At 55.4% G+C, this 16001-nt stretch overlaps 1 protein-coding gene across 1 annotated transcript; it reads right to left on the bottom strand.

Annotated features, from left to right (window-relative positions):
• Positions 1-5025: 5025 nt before the first annotated feature.
• On the bottom strand, positions 5026-13011 carry PROX2 (prospero homeobox 2). The gene is made up of 4 exons (XM_075531680.1): positions 11743-13011; positions 7734-7832; positions 6412-6606; positions 5026-5211 (listed from the first exon to the last, which is right to left on the bottom strand). Exons 1-4 carry the CDS (start codon positions 13009-13011, stop codon positions 5026-5028), a joined length of 1749 nt encoding a protein of 582 aa, XP_075387795.1.
• Between the last annotated feature and the right edge of the window lie 2990 nt (positions 13012-16001).

Here is a 16001-nt window from a genome sequence, read left to right as displayed (position 1 = left end):
CCTCACCCCGTCATCGGAGGCTAGGGTCTGCTCCTTTTGTCTGAGTAAGCATTCGACTCCCGGGCACTTGGTCACCCTGTTCATGGTCCTAGAGTCTGGAAAAGTTGCTTTTGGGTCTGTAGGAAATGGCTCACCCTGAAAAATAACTCTTTGTGAATTGTCTTTTTCTACAGGTGGATTCTTAGAATTAGAATATGTTACATATGTATATGTGTATATATACATACACAGATCGAGGATGAGTTAACACTCAAAGTCATGACTCTCCAGGTGTGTGTGTTGGTGTGCGTGTGTGTGCGCAGGCATATGTGTGCGCGCTTCTGGCAAATCTGACTAAGAACGCTTTTATACTTTGCATAAGCAGCAGCGTATCTGCTGCCTGTCACAAATGTATCCGTGCTCCCAAAACATCGAACCTGGCAGCAGCTTTTGGGCATTGTAGCGCTCTTTCAGACTCACAGGTGCTGCCCGGACAGCTTTTCTCTCTCTCCTAACCATCCCTCCAGTTCCTTTTTTCTGGTTTTCCTGAGAAAATGATCTTGCGTTATGTGGAAAGATCTAATAGTTTGTGTAAAAACATCAAAGGGTTTGTGACAATTATGCAGATAGCAGAGTTTATGTAAAAATATCAAAGGATTCAATTTTTTCCCGTTCTAACTTCGTGCATCATCAAACTCCTTCTGGTTTGCTTCACAGAACCAAGGTCAAAACTACAAAGAGAGGGGCGAGAGTCAGATTTTATGAGCAAGTAGACAATCTAATAGGAGTCTGTCTGTACTGGAAGCAGTGCGGCTGGAATGCTGCTTGGAGGCGAGGCTGGCGACACTTCGTCTCATCCCGTGGACACGCCATCGGCAGGAAGCAGGCCCCGGAGAAGGACCCTTGGTGAAGCAGAGGGTCAGCGCAAAAGTGGGAGCCCCTCGCGAGCTAGATGGACCCAAGAGCTGCCCCAGTGGCTCCAACACTGCGACCGCCGCGGTGGCACAGAACGGCCGTGCCCCTGTCCGTCGCACCCGGGGCGCTGTGGGTTCTAGCTGATTTCACAGCACTTCACAACATCCAGAAAACTGGTTCCTGTGACCAGAATGCTAGCGAATTGATTTCTTTTTCCTTTCTAAAGACTCGGGTAAAGTTAAGCTGTAGATGTACATTTAAGTCATTCTTTTGTTTTTCGGATTCTACATTTTGTCATTTGAAAACAAAGACAAAATTTTAAAAAGTGCCTTGAGTCCTTTCAGACTGCTGTCGGCCCTGTGTCCCAGTGAATGACACGCCGCCCAGGCGTGCCACCCTCACCATCCCTGCTGTTGGAGCCCAGTGTCGCTGCCATGGTGCCAGTCGTCTCACTCACGGCCTTCCTACCTTTTTTTTTTTTGCTGACCATCTGCGTTGCCAAGCACAGTGTCTTCTAGGGACTGGCCCCTCCTGATACCATGTGCACAGTTGGTGGGGTGAAGTTTCGCCATCCTGGCTTGTGAGGAGGCTTCTGGTTGTACTTCTAGGCAGATGTGTTCACTCTTCTGGCCGTCCGTGGTACTTTCAGGTCCGTTGCCAGCAGCAGCATTCAAAGGAGACCTCGTACAGCCGCGGGGAGCCGTGGGGCTGGGCTGTAGTACTGTGCTGTGGCTCTTTGGCATTGAAGCCTCGCCCGTTTTGATGGAAATCAGATGGTTCCCATGCCCTGTTGATGCCTTTGGCCTCTCTTTGTGTGACTGTGGTTGGGAGCTGTGTTTGCCTGAAATAAAGGTTCATGGTGATCTTTTTCTTCCATGGAATACCAATTAATAGCCTACTTTTTCATCTACAAAACATCATGTACTGCCATGGATTCCAATTCCAAGTGATCCTGTGTCTCAGAGTAGAACTCTTCCTATGGTTCCTGAGCCTGTACGTCTTTGCACAAGAGCAGGCAGCCTCGTCTTTGTCCCTCAGAGTGGCTGCCGGCCTCTACGTAGCAGCCCGGCACATAGCCCACTGCATGGACCAGCCGGGCTCCTTTTGAATGTGCAGTTGGTCTTTAACGCCTCCATAGCACTGCCATGAACACAGCCCAGGGCCCGCCGCCCCCAGCGAAGGATTGGTTCATCCGTGTGGAGTTGAGTGGACTGTGAGCATGCCCAGTGTGGGAGAGAACAGTGCCCACATCCCTTAGTGGAAAGACTGACCAGATGTTGGCACTGTTACGACTACGAAAAGAATATAATAACTAGCTCACTTCACACTCAGAATCTGTTCTCAAGAGAGAAAGAGTTAGACTTGGTAGAAGCAGGAAAATAAAATGGAATTCTTCTGTTGGCAGAGCACATATATTTATACATTCTTCTGTGTTTAGCTCAGTGGTTAGGGAACACTTCCTGGAAAGACTCTAATATACAAAATGTTTTCAATTTGAGCTTGTGCATCTCATCTAGTCCCTGGGACAAGGTTCACTGCCCTGGAGGTGGCTTGGCTCGGTCTTTAAAGCACACATTAATGAATTTCAGGTTTGGGACAGAAAGCAGGGCTGCTCCGGATGGGCCCATCACATGGACTTGGAGTTGCTGCCTCCGCATGTCTTAGACAGCTATACAGTTGGTGTCACTGGAATGCCCCGGCTCCTGCTGTCTGGCTCCAGACTCAGAGTTGACTGTCCTTGTGCAGGCCACTCAGAGCTGGCCTACTCTGAGAGCCCAGGGTTGGCAGATTCCCTCCCTCATTCCAGTGATGGGGTCGCTGTGGGAGGAACCGGGCCTGGCTTATCTGAGTACATGTGGATGCATTTAAAAACCACCTGAAGAGACGGGTTTGGGCTGAGCTGTGCTGTGCTGCTCTCTCAGATGCTTGAAGTAAGGTAAACATTCAAGGGCGATGCCGTTTGCAGTCCCTTAGGGATTGTGTCTCAGCTGCTCGGGCTTGCACCCTACAGGGAGAAACTCGGCAGTGGGGTAGCTGACTAAGGAGACTTGTTTCCAATGGGTGGGGAGGAAGTGAACGAATGAAGTCACCAAGAACAAGCACCAGACCGGTTGCCATCGACCGATCCTCACTCATGACAGCCCTGTGTGTGTCAGGGTAGAGCTGTGCTCAGACCGTCTTCGGGGGCTGGCTTTCCAGCCGTAGCTGGCCAGGCCCTACTGCCATGGCACCGCTGGGTGGACTCGAGCCTGCAGCCTTGTGGTTAGCAGCTGAGGAGCACGTTAACCATTTGTATCATCACATGCACGTACAGAAGCAGCCCACCCACAGTCACTGAGGCCATTCCTACCTATAGTGATCCCATGAGACAGTAAAATTGCCCCAGGCAGCTTCCAAGGCTGTGAGTCTTTCTGGAAGCAAGGTGGCCATTCTTCTCGCTCAGAGTGGCTGGTGGGCTAGACCTCTGACCTTTTGGTTCACGAAGCGGCGTGTTCAAACCACTATATTACCAAGGCACTCTGCACCTTCACAGACATCTGTTTTCTGAGATCGTGAGAATCGGACCTTCCAAAGGTAGGGATGTCACACGTCTTCTGGCTCCATAAAGCATGTATGAACCTGTCACTCACACACACACACACGCCTTTGGAAGGTTTGATTCTCACCAGCTCAGAAAACAGATGTGGTCACATAGCTTTGCAGATGTCTTGCCTAAATGCCCAGAGTGAGTCACGATGGAGCGGGGTGGGGATGGGGAACAGTGAGGAAAAACAATGTTAGTTTCCCAAATTCCTTCGTTCATAGAAGGTGGGCTATGGGCAGTAAGTTCCTCATGGAATCCGACCGTGTGGCTTTGCCAGTCACCTGCTGGGCTGTGCAAGGCCCCCACCAAGCCCTCAGCCTCCTGATTCGGACAGGCCAGACCAGGTGGTCTCCTAAGGTCCTTTCTACCTCCCTCAGCCTACTGCTCAGTTTCCTGAGCTAACAAAAGGCAGCCAGCATGTTGGTCAGCTGGCAACGCGATGACTTGGCCTGCCCAGCTGGTGGCCACTGCCTGGGAGGTGACCATCCACATGCAGCGAGACTCACGCTTTGCAGGAAGCGCCACGATGGGCTTGCTGGAGTGATGGAGATGGCGAGCAATGTACATGCCTGTCTATGTGTTGGGGGCTGCCTACTGATGAGTCCCCCCCAGTGTCAGATGGTCTGGGACTCCGCATTCCCGGCCATCCCCACTAACCCAGGCTTCCTAGTCTTGCAGCCTTGGTTAGATCTCCACTGTATGGTTCTGAAACGCCAGCCTGCTCAGTTATTGTCTCTGTCGGTGGCTCTTCCGTTGGCTAAGTTGTTTGCTTTTTCTTTCTGTGGTGGTGAGAACACACACACACAGAAACCGTCAACCACCCAACGTCTTGTCTTCACAATGCAATCTGGTCCTTTCAAAGATCAGGATCCGAGCTAGGTTTTTCCAGGTGAACAGCTTAAAGATCATGTGTGTGTGTGAAGCTGTCTAGGGGGAAGGAGAAGCTCTGATCGACAATCAAAGCAGCCATCTGTAAAAAGGGAAAGTTACACAAACTCTGAAAACCAGGGAAACGAGCATTTGTGTCGAGAGTAACATTTTATAGAGTTCTTTAGGATCGAGCCTCTCCGTACCTGAAGCCTCAGTTGACACACGCAGGCGTACCAGGACATTGCTAAGCTTACCACATCTGGAAACAACCGTGTTCCTTTGACAGTACACCGACACAGCGGACACTTCACTGATACAGTGGTGCTCCTGGTTAAGTGGTGCGCTGTTCACCTCAAAGTCAGTGGTTCAAACCCACTGGCTGCTCCTTGGAAAGATGAGGCTGTCTGCTCCCATAAAGATGGACAGCCTCAGAGCCCTGATATGGTGCTGCTGAGTTAGAATTGGCTGGATGACAATGGATTTTTGTTTCTTATCGTTAAGGTGAAACTGCTCAGGTGTCTGGAAAACAAAATAAGTGGATGATCAGAAACAGTCATGGTACCTATTGAGAGGGTTTCTCTCTGCCCTTTTTGTATGGCTACTGTTCACTAGTGACCATTCAGGACAGCCCCACAGTACCTGGTCAGTCACTCCTCCCATTGCCCTCTTGTTAACTCTTAACTCCGAAACAGCTCCTGGGGATAGCTGGCAGTTTTGAATATCTCTGGGACGTCACTGTCCAGTTTGGAAATAATTTTATAAATGGGTTTCTTCCAGGAAGGATCTGAGTCTTTCCCTGTGGAGACAGCTCTGAAGAATTCCTGTAACGTCACGCTGGCAGTTTCCAAGAAGCAGTCTGGAACCTGCACTCCCCAAGAGACCCACCAGAGAGCCCAGATGTGAGGCTGTGGATCTCGCCGCTGCACAGCCCTCAGCCCCGAGGGCACCTGTCCCAGGGGCTGGGCTGGGCTGCACCACAGGCCGTGGGCTCTTACTCCCTCCTCTCTCACAGACCGTTAGATGACATCCCAGTAAGACCTGCCTTCTGGAGGAGGAGTCGATTCCTCTTATTTGGAAAGGACATCCAAAAATGGTGACATCTGAGGAAATGGGAAACTCGACACGATGGCTTGATGGTTCCCAAACGGGTTCCCTTCGTGCCCAGTGCAGGAAGCAGTATTTGAAACACAAGCGCCTCCCACCTCGAGGGCTGCCCGGAGGCGCTTGGAGTCTCAGCTCCCGAAGCCAACAAGGAGGGGTAATCTAGGACCTTCAGCCGGACTGCCACCTAAAACGATGGGGCCTCCCACAGGCTCCCCAGATCCAGCCTGACCTGGCACTTGCCACCTTGCCAGGCTGCCCCACAAGTCTCTCCAGAGGAGGCGTGGCCAGCTTCCCTCAAAGGTAGATCACGCCAAATGGGGCCCAGCAGCTCGCTACATGCACGGACGATTCTTTGTGATCACAGTGGAGAGGTGGGGAGGAGAAGAACATGCCCTGGGACAGCGGAGGCCCTGACAGAACAGACCGCCTCTGAGGGCATGCCAAGGACACTCCAGCATTCCTCTCCCTGGAGCTCGGGCCCCACGCTCAACCTGGCCTGGAGCATTACCGCTCGGTGCCACCAGTGGGGAGCTGGCGCTAGAGAAGCCCGAGCTCGCTTAGACCTTGGTCTCAGAAATACTTGGGAGTGACTTGCCCGGGAAGGCCGGTTCAGGTGGGACTGCGGAGAGGCAGCATGTGATGAGAAGAGGGGGAGTGGCGGCCCAGAAAAGCCACGGAGCCCTGCATCTGCTGGCCGTGACGAGTGGAACGCGACAGAACCCCCAGGGGACCTGGCTTCAGCACAAAGCTTCAGCCTGATGTCCAGTTGGCAGCATCCTCCTGCTGGCCATGAAAGAGGCCGAGACTGGACTCTGGGTGATGCCCAGATTAGGCCTGGGCTGCCCTGCCTTCTCAGTGACAAAGAAAAATATCTCTTTTTGAAACTCTACCCTCTCCCCGCCCCCAAATCCCCCTGGGAGGCCCTCACCAGACTCTAGGACCTTGGCACATGGTCTTACCTGAAAGCCGTCTCCCTTGTTATAATGCGTATTGAGAGCTCGGAAAAGCTCCGAATCACGGAGAACCAGCAGCAGTTTGGGATTGGTGACGCCTTGTGACATGGCCTGCCGGGCACGTTTCTCCATCTGGATGTAGTAAAACTCACGGAAGTTGCTGAACCACTTGATCATCTGGGAGGTGACCCCGCGGTTGAACTGTCCAAACAATGGGCCCATCAGGGCAGGCGGTCACCTCGAGGTGCCCCTGCGCATCCGAACTGTCAGCTTCTGTTTCACCAGAGGGGCTCTCCCAGCGGTCGAAAAGCCTTTGCTTAGGAAGCTTATGTTCTGAAACTAGTTTTAACTAGTCATTAGTTACCCATAAAAATGTGAGACTTTGCTACAATGCCCATGAGAAAATAAACGTTTTTGGATATGCCACATCTACGTAGACTCATCCCCCATCCGGTGGGGGGTGACTTTGGGAGCCTCTGGGTCAAGGTCAGTGTGGTGGGATGGAGGGTTAAGGGGTGAGAGAATACTTTATCTCAGGAGTCAGAATCTGAGTTTGCTTCGGGGAGTAAACAGCCAAGGACAAGGGCAAGGCCTTTCAGAAACATTTTCTAGATGATCTCGATGTAGTGTGCCGGTTCCGGTCCCAACACCTGAGGAGCCAGCCCTAGTGGCACAGTGGTTGGAGCAGTTTGGCCGCTAACTGAAGATTTGGCAGTTCAAACCCAGCAGCCCGTCCCCGAGAGCGCAGTGCAGTCGGCTTCCGCAGTGGCCCCACAGGGCCGCTCTGCCTTGACCTGTCCTGAGAGCAGTGGGTTTTCCCTGGCACCCAACACCCAGGGTGAAGGGGGTTCTCTGAAGCAGCACCTGGGACAGGCCGGGTGAGCCCTCAGATGTGAAACAGCAGTCGGAACGGAAGCCTTTTTAAAATACGTTGTCTTTCGTAACATCCCCACGGAAGACTAGGCCTCACAGTTTCCTAGCATCTCCCCAGCCCCTCACCACTTCTTCCCCTTGCCCTGGGTCGCCCAGCAGAGCTAGAGCCTGCCCTCCTCTCTCAGCACATGAGTTTTGTCATTTGTAAAACATGGGGCAGTACGAGACTTTCTCTGTAGTCATTTCTCTAAACTCACTGCCATCGGTTCGATGCGACTCACAGAGACCCTTCAGGGCACCCACGTGGTTCTGAGACTGTCACTCTCCTAAGAAAAGACTGACGGTTTCAAGCTGCCAACCTGGTGGATCGCAGCCCAGCTCGACACCAGCAGGGCTCCTGCCCGCCTTCCTGGCCCCCCGCCTGCCGAGCCCGGGACCCAGCCAAGGGACTTTACCTGGACGTCGGGGAAACAGGCCTTCAGCAGGTTGGAGCTCGGGTAGCGCGTGAAGAAGAACAGCAGTTTGGCCTTCTTCAGGTGACCAGGATTCAGGCCCTCCTGGATTTATCCCGGTCAAGGAAAAGTAACACTCAGCATGCCAGTCCACCACGCGTTGGCATCAGGCTCCCAAATAAGCAGCCGCCTCCTGTTGCTGGGTTTTGGTTTTTGTTTTTGCTGGCCGGTGTTTCTGCTCTGTGTTTTGGTCTCTAGAGAGCCTGATACTCCCTGTATGCCGCCTGTCAGAGGCACATGGCACCCCGACGGCATTGACAAAGCATTTTGATGTGTCAAAGCCACGGGCCCAGTGTGATTGATTTCAGACACAGGCTGGCATGCTGTGTGCGTGTGTGGGCAGGGTGGGAAGGGAGGGCAGATAACCCCATCTCCCCAGATACACCATCTTGAAACCCCAAGTAGAGGTTCCTGCCTGCCCCGCCCCACCACCCCATGCCTCAGTTTCCTTGCCTGTGGAATGGGAGGAGCCAGCTAGAAGATCTGGCTACTGACGGCCTTTACAGTGGATTCCGGCATCTGCCAAAACTCTCACTCTTGGGGCAGATTCAGCTGCAGTTCAAAAGCGTGGACCCTCTAAATGCACCTACTCCCCACGGGCCTGGCAGAGCCCACCCTGCCCACCTGGTAGCACCTTTCCGGACCAGAGGAGTCTTGGGCACAGGTGGAGCTTGTCTGCTAACTGAAAAGTGGGCAGGTCAGACCCACCAGGTGCTCCACAGCAGAGAGATGTGGGACGCCCGTGGGGCAGTTCTCCGCTGCCCTCCGGGGCCTGGGAGAGGGCCCCTAATGTCTGAAGGGACTGGCAGCTTGGTGCTGGTTTGGTTTGGGTTTACCTCTGGCACCAGAGTTCTTTGTGTAGGCCCCTGTGTTTGTGTTGCAGTTTGTGCCGCATGTTTGTCTCCCCCTCTTAGCTGGTGAGCTCCTTAGCCCAAGGACCTGGTCTTTTCTCCGTCAGTCCTAAGCCTAGCCCAGTGCTAGGAGCATAGTACGTGCTCAATAAATGCCTGTCGGCTGAAGGGGTGAGGGAGTGATTCAGTAGTCATCCTCAATCTACATGAGAAGTTCAAACTGCCTCCCACTGGGAGCGATGCCTTTGCCTTCAGCAGGCGCCTGTCACCAGGTGGGGAGGGAAACAGGTTCTGGCTCCACATACATAGCAGCCCCAGGGAAGCAGCGTTTCCAGAGAGCTGGAGCCTGAAGGCAACCATTACTTTCCCCAGAGGAATGCTCCCAGGAGACCTCAGTCCACCCTCTGCCCCGTGACCCTGTTCCTTCCTCGCCCCCTTCACAGGGTCCCCAGTGCTGTGGAAACAATCCTGGAGGCAGGAGCTCAAAAGACCCGGTTTCTGATCCTGGTTTTGCTGGGTGACCTTGGGCAAGCCACTGTACGTCTGAGCCTCCTGGGCCCATTCTAGGAATGGAGAGGGGAGCGCATCGCCCAGAACGGCCGGCCCTTCCCAGTTGGAACCCTGGCTCCCCGCCCGTTACCTTGTGCCAAGTTCATCTGCTTTTCTCAGACACCTGTCCCACCTCAGATGTGTGAGAACCAGAAGCTACGGCAGGCCCGCAGTGCCTTTGAGCAGGCCCAGCATTTGGCTCACGGAATTTCTCGTCTACTACATCGATGGGTCCTCCGCTGAATGCCTGGCCCCAAGGATCAAGGCAGCCAATCAGTAACCCCAGTGAGTGTCGGTCAGGCTTTGCCCCCCACACTCAAGAATCCCATCAATCTTAGAACTCAAAGGCATCTCGGGAACACTTTGGCTCTTTCAGGGCTGCAGGGTGGGGGTGTGCAGGGGGCTCATGGCAAGGGATCTTCACAGTGACACATACACGCATACCCCACACACCTGCTCTGCCTACTCCCTAGGGAGGCGGTGTAAGGGCAGCTCTTCCACTCTTGGAAGCAGCATGCTTGTTGGGGGTGTTCCTGACCCACCGAAGGGTTCTGGCATGCTGGGACAGACAGTGACAATGAGGAGCTCCAAGTGGCCGCCAGGTGCCTCAGCCATACAGCCAGGACCCTTTGAAGTTCTCTGGGCCTGGTCCTCACTCACCAGGGCAAGCCCAGGCAGGTAGCAGATACCCAGCCAGTGCCAGCATACAGGCACCAGGCCAGGTGGTGTAGCAAAGGACCTTTGGGCTGGGTCTTGGGCTCCTCCTGCCACCATGTTCATGACTTCAGCAGCGAGTGTCATTGCCTCGCCAGACGCTGGTGGGTGCCAGCACCCACATAACCTGCACAAGGGTCCTCCTTCCTGGAGAGGCCACGTGGCATGTCCTCAGGGTGGCTCTCAAGGGAAAGCACCCTCTTGAACCCTGAGCTTCGGTGTTTGCAGCAGTTGTGGCCAGCAGGGGGCGCGCGTAGCCTGTAGGATACCCGAGGCGGCTAACCTGGTCCCACCCCACCCTGCCGCTGGACCGTCCTTGCCTGGAGGTGTGTGTGAACGTGCCCACACACTCACGGGTGGCCTTCTGGGCTGCCACGAGGAGCTGCAGGACACTAAAATTAAATTTGAAAAAAACAACATCCAGAGTGTCTTCTAAGGAACTCTAGTTCTACAAGGTATTTGCTGGGGAAAGTCTTTTGGTCAACATCTGGAGACGGGTGCGTACATTTCCCTCTTAGCTCTTTCACAGCAAACTGGTGGTTTGGACCCCTCTCTGCTAGCACTGCCCAACGCGTAACCCTTATGCCACCCACCACTGCCCCCAATTTACCCGAGCAAACTTGTTTATATTCCACCACGATGGCTAGCCGTCCGGTCCCTCTAGGAAACTGCTTCACATGAGGGGGTCCATCTAGGGGTGTCCTGAGTCCTGGGGTGGTTCAGACACACTTGGCCATGGGTGGAAAGGTCGAGATTGGGGTCTATCCGAGAAGTGTCTGCTTCGGAACATTCAGCCAGGGAAGCCCTACCTGGAGCAGAGTTCTCCTCTGACCACACGGGGTCACCAGGAGGCAGGGGGACCTGATGGCACCTGTTTTTTTTGGTGTGTGTTTTTTTTTTCAGAGTTACAAGAGATAGCGCAAGAAGAAGACCCAGCGCTCTGGAGGCCAGCCCAGGCTCCTCAGGCTCCCCGCGGGGTCTCCTTTCCCCCCAACGCCAGGGGCAGGGAGCCAAGGGCCATTTGGATATTAATTGTCGCATTCTCCGGCCGGACTGGTCAGACATCTGATGACGCCACCCTGAGGTGGTGGCATGGGGCCCTCTGCCCTGGGGGCAGAGTGGCGTAAGCATTGGGTGGTCAGCAGTTCAGACACCACCAGTCGCTCTGCCGTATAAGGATGAGGCTTTCTACCCTGCCCTAGAGCGAGCTACAGCCGCTCCTCCAGAATCCGCTCGATGGCAGGGAGCGGTTGGCTTTCGGATGTGGTGGCTGGAATGACTGCCCTCTGGTGGGGTGTGTGATGCCTCTGAGGGCCTTCTCTGGCTGTGCCACACCCCTGCCTTACACAGCTGTGTATCAAACAGAGGCTCCTTTCTGCTCCCAACTGCCTCTCCAGGTCGAGGCCCTGCAGAAAACTTACTCTTCTCACGTCCCTCCCAGGCGCCCGTGAGTGGCGTAGACACGCAGGTCTGTGTCTGGGCAGCCGTGTGGTTGAGGGGCTCTTCCTTCCACCAGATGTGCGCCGCAGGTTGAAAGGCCTTTTGAGTTTTAAAACAAACCTTTAGGCCCGAAGGAATTAGACCATAAAGCTAGAATTCAATGTGCCGCAGAAGATAAGTGAACCTTCCCAACATCCTTTGGGCCAAGAAAGTGGCCACCACTTGCTCAGGAACCTAACGGTGGGGAGGGGGGGGGGCGGAGCCACAGGGGAGGAAGGCCCAGAGGCAACAACACTAAGAAGCCTGTCTGCAAAGCACAGCCCTTAACCCGGCTGTCCTCTTTCTCCTTCTCAGGAGCTCCTCCTCTGAGGGGTGGAAGGAGAGCCCCCAGTCCTCACGAAGGATATATGGACCATAGAGAAGGGATGTGCATCGGGGACAGCCGGCAGGCCCCCCTGCTCCACCTTCACCGGCGGGAGGAGGGGCGGGTGTTCCAGGTGGGCAGATGGGAAGGGCAGCGAGCAGGGCTGCTGACTCATGGTGGAAGGCAGCAGTCTGAGGGCGCCCCAGGGAGGCGGGGCCGGCAGGGAGGAGGCGTGACCTTGGGAAGACACGTCCTGGGGGGGACAGGTGCTCCAGCAGCCGTGCGCTCCTTGGCCCCAAAGCTGGCTAACAATCTGATGCCCTTGGATGTGGGCAGCCACAGTCAAGGGGCAGTTTGCCGAGGGGTCTTGGTCGGGTTTGGGGATCATTCTCAGAGATCCATGGTACCTAGTTGAATCTTGGGGCTTGGCCATGGAGAAGTTCCCCAGTGGGGGGCCAGCCACAGGAAGCGGGTCTCTACAGCTACCGCCTCCAGAAGGGGCATGCTCCTGCCCCTGGGAGCTTCGGTCCGGCTGAGCCAGGTGACCCGGCGGGGCCACGAGTACCTTTTGTAACACCGAGTCCACAGCCCGGGACACTGCCCGAGTCAGTTCCTCCCTCAGAATCTGCAGCCCAGAGTCTGCTCCCGAAGGAAGGGCCCCGACTTCCTCAGACACTGGGTGCTTTGTCCCCTCAGAGAGCTGCCTGCCAGAGTCCCCGGGGAGGTCAGTGTCCCGGCTCCCGGGACTCGGTCCCCAGCCATTCTGCCACTGCACTCTCCGCAGGCTCCTGCCCCTGGCAGAGCTGCCTGGGCCCTGAGCTGGGTCCCTGGGCTCGGCAGCCTGCAGGACATGCGCTTGCAGGTGTCTGAGCTGCCGCTTCAGCAGGTGAAGCTGTTCTCTTACACAAGGGCCCCCCAGCCCCTTCCTGCTGGCCCGATCTCGGCCAGGGCCTGGCCCAGGGGGCCCCTGATGCATGGGGAGGCTCTGCTTCCTCTTTCGCTCCTGGGCCTTCTCTGGGCTGCACAGGCCGCCCCGGGCTGGGGCTCTGCCTGGCCCCCGGGCGCCAGGGGAGCCGCACATGCCTCGGACAATGGTCTCCACTCGGGCCCTCTTGGCCCGGATGTGCTCATCCCCAAACCAGTCAGGGTCAGCCAGGCCAGACCTGGGGACCTGGCTCCAGGCAAAGGGGGCCACTCTGGCCAGGTCCTGCGGGTCTGGGCTCCTCCCCGCCTCCATGCAGGGCTCTTGCAGGTGGGCGCAGGTTCGGGACTGAGGAGAGAGCAGGATGGCGCTGGGGTCCATCCCCTGGTGTGGCACACACTTGCTCAGAGGTGGGGGGGGGCAGGGCCTTCAGCACTCCTCGTCCTAGTCTGCTGGGGGCTCCTCTGCCTCCTAAACATGAGAAGCACGCAGACTCCCCGAGATGTCAGATCTAACCACCTCCGGGCGGACCAACTCCTGAAACCCAAGAGAAGAGAGCACAGGGTCAGTCAGCACGTGCCTCTGAGCCGTGATCTTCCCACTGGAGCGGGCCCTGCATTCCGCGTGGGGATCTTGTGAGGGTGCAGATGCCAGCTCAACCAGTCTGAGCCGCCAGCTGCAGGCCAGGTGAGCCTCCGGGACCACCCTCAGAGGAGACCCCCTCCCCCCAAAGCAAGAGCAATCCCCCAGGGAGAAAGTCCTCCACCTGCCAGAGCCTGCCACCAACCTTCACGGCTGATTCCTCCTCAGTCCCTTCTCCCAGACATGCCGAGCTGGCCTGGGGAGCCCGGTGGCGCCGGGGATTCCGTGTGGCTGCTAAATGAAAGGTTCGGATCCACCAGCTGTCCTGCAGGAGGAAAATGAGGCCTTCTGCTCCGGAAAGAGCCCGGCCTTGGAAACCCTGTGGCGCTGTTTCCCCGGGGCTCGTGTCTATTGGGATCATAGCGAGTACAATGAACTTGGACTTGGTGGCAGCGAGATGCCAAGAGTTTCCCATCGTTACCTGATGTCATTCTCTCCCCACCTGCGACCCACAGCAAAGCCAGTCGTCCCCACCAGGCCTAGTAACCAGAACCTCCCAGGGCTGGAGAAAGCAAAGCCAGCACCGCCAGCTCGTCCACCAAATGCCAGGAGGCTGAGAGCCATTGCCGTTTGCTTGCCCATGTCGCTGCCCTGCCTCCTGCAAGAAACCTTTTACAGATCCACTGCTCAACACGGCCCTCCTTACTGAGCACCTCCTCCGGGCCAGGCCCTCTGCAGGGCACTGGACCAGCCTGGCGGGCCCTGCTCTCCACGTGGTAACATCTGCTCGGAAGGAAGAGCGCATGAAGCAGATAGAAACTGGGGAGAGGCCGTGGGGCGAAGGTGGGCACGATGGCTGGCTGTATTCCCACAGTGTCAAAATGGCCAGCACTCCACCCAGGAAGCTGTGGGTTTGGGAAGTATCGAAACGGGTCGTATGCATACAGCACTTAAGAGTTGACGAAAGGCTTCCTGGGGGTGCAGTGTGTTAATGAGTTGGATTGCTAACCACAGGTTGGTGGTTCAAACACGCCAGCTGCTGCTCAGAAGAAAGACGAGGCGCTCTGCTCCCATTACGTATGGACAGCCTCAGAAACCCACAGGGGCATTTCCATTCAGGCCTGTCATGTCACCAGGAGTTCAACCGTGGGTTGGAATCAGCTGGGTGGAATGAGTTGACCTTGGATCTCACACCTACCTCCAGACTTCCTCATGACTCTGTTTACAGATGAGAACACTAAGGGTCGCCAGATCTGATCCAGGCCACCCTTCAGCTGTTCCCTGAGACCAGAAGCCCCTCCTTGAGAGACCAACCTCTCTGTCTGTGGAATGGACTCGCCTTTTCCTAGGGGGGCACATTTTGATTCTTCCTCCACAAACCTCTCTCCCGCTCTGCTGCTCCGCACAGAGCCTGGCAAGAAGAGCTCTCTTTGTTCTTCCCCCATCCATCCGTAGGCTCACTTGGAATTCTCTGTCTCGAACAGATCGCGGGGCTCCCGCAGCCAGTGGCCTCTAGCAGGCGCTAAGAGTCAGCCTCTGCCTGCAGCTGCCCAGTGAGTGGACGCTGGCCTGAAGAGGGCGGGCACGAGGGTGGAGGGTGGGAAACGTGGCTGCAGAGCCATCGTGGGGGAAATGCTGCTGATGGAAACTAGGGCAGGTTCTCTGGTTAGCATGACTAGAGGGTCCTTGCTTTGATTAAGTAGCGTATTTGTCAATGACGAAGCTAAACAGATGACTTGCCCGGTGAATAAGAATGAGAAAATGACTTATTATTTGCTGGTTGCATGCCAACAAGGTCAGAGGGTTCTTGAAGAGAAACAGTTTCACCTCTTTGGGGAGCTCAGAACATTTTTATTTTTTTAACACCCGATCAACCCTGATCGTGTAGTAGGTTTCAGGTGGGCTGCTGACGGCGAGGTCAGTACTTTGAAACCACCAGCTGGTCTTCGGGAGAAAGATGAGGCTCTCTGCTCCGGTCAGGTGGATAGGTTCCGAGACCCGCAGGGCAGTGAGATGGTGTGGCTAAATGCCGAGTACTCCTGTTGTCTGGAGAAGCCATCGCTGCCGGATTGACGCTGACTCCTGGGGACTCACCGGCGAGCTGCCCCTACAGGGTTTCCAAGCTGAGAGCTTTATGGAAGCGGATTGTCACGTCTTTCGCCCGGGGCTCGGCTGGTGAATTTGAACCAAGAACCTTTGATTAGCAGCTGAGCATTTTAACCAGTGCACCACGAGGAGCCTTCATCTCAAACTCACTACATTAAGAGCATTTTATCACCGATCACTGGCCTGTATCCTAAGGAGCGGCACATCAGCCGCTTTCTAGGAAAAGCCTTGCTCTTGAATGGTCTTGACTGTGTCAGAAGAGAGTGTGCTGCAGAGGATTTTCAATGGATGAGTTTTTCTGAAGTGGATGGGTAGGAAGGTATGCGGTGGCACAACAGGAAAACCACTTAGCTGCCAACCCAAAGGTCAGTGGTTCGAGCCCACCAGCAACCCCTTCGGGAGAAATGACCTGGAGTCCTGGTCCCATATAGAGGACAGCCTAGGACACCCAGTGGGGTGGTTCCATGCTGCCCTAAAGAGGGAGCATGACTTGAAATCGTCCCAGCAGCACCCAACAGATCGCTAGTTCTTTTTTCCGAGGTATCTCTGGCTGGATTTGAACTGTCAGCTCTTCAGTTGGCAGTCAGCAAGTCTAGCCAAGAGGGTTGACTGTACAACAGTGATGCCTAACTCTATGTATTTTCAGTTACGTCACTTCCAAAAAGAATGGGTGATCGACACTG

Source organism: Tenrec ecaudatus, chromosome 14 (genome assembly GCF_050624435.1).
Source record: "Tenrec ecaudatus isolate mTenEca1 chromosome 14, mTenEca1.hap1, whole genome shotgun sequence".
NCBI lineage: Eukaryota > Metazoa > Chordata > Mammalia > Afrosoricida > Tenrecidae > Tenrec > Tenrec ecaudatus.
Note: the sequence above shows the minus strand (reverse complement) of the source record. Positions and strands in the feature narration are given on the sequence as shown.

Bases quoted from the DNA above. Each gene is read 5' to 3' on its own strand.
- PROX2 (XM_075531680.1), bottom strand. From the start codon at position 13,011: ATGGACCCCAGCGCCATCCTGCTCTCTCCTCAGTCCCGAACCTGCGCC. The intron at 6,607-7,733 runs GTAAAGTCCCTT...TTGTTTGGACAG, and splicing joins CCTGTTTCCCCGACGTCCAG to TTCAACCGCGGGGTCACCTC. The intron at 5,212-6,411 runs GTAAGACCATGT...TGGGGAGTGCAG, and splicing joins ACAAGGGAGACGGCTTTCAG to GTTCCAGACTGCTTCTTGGA.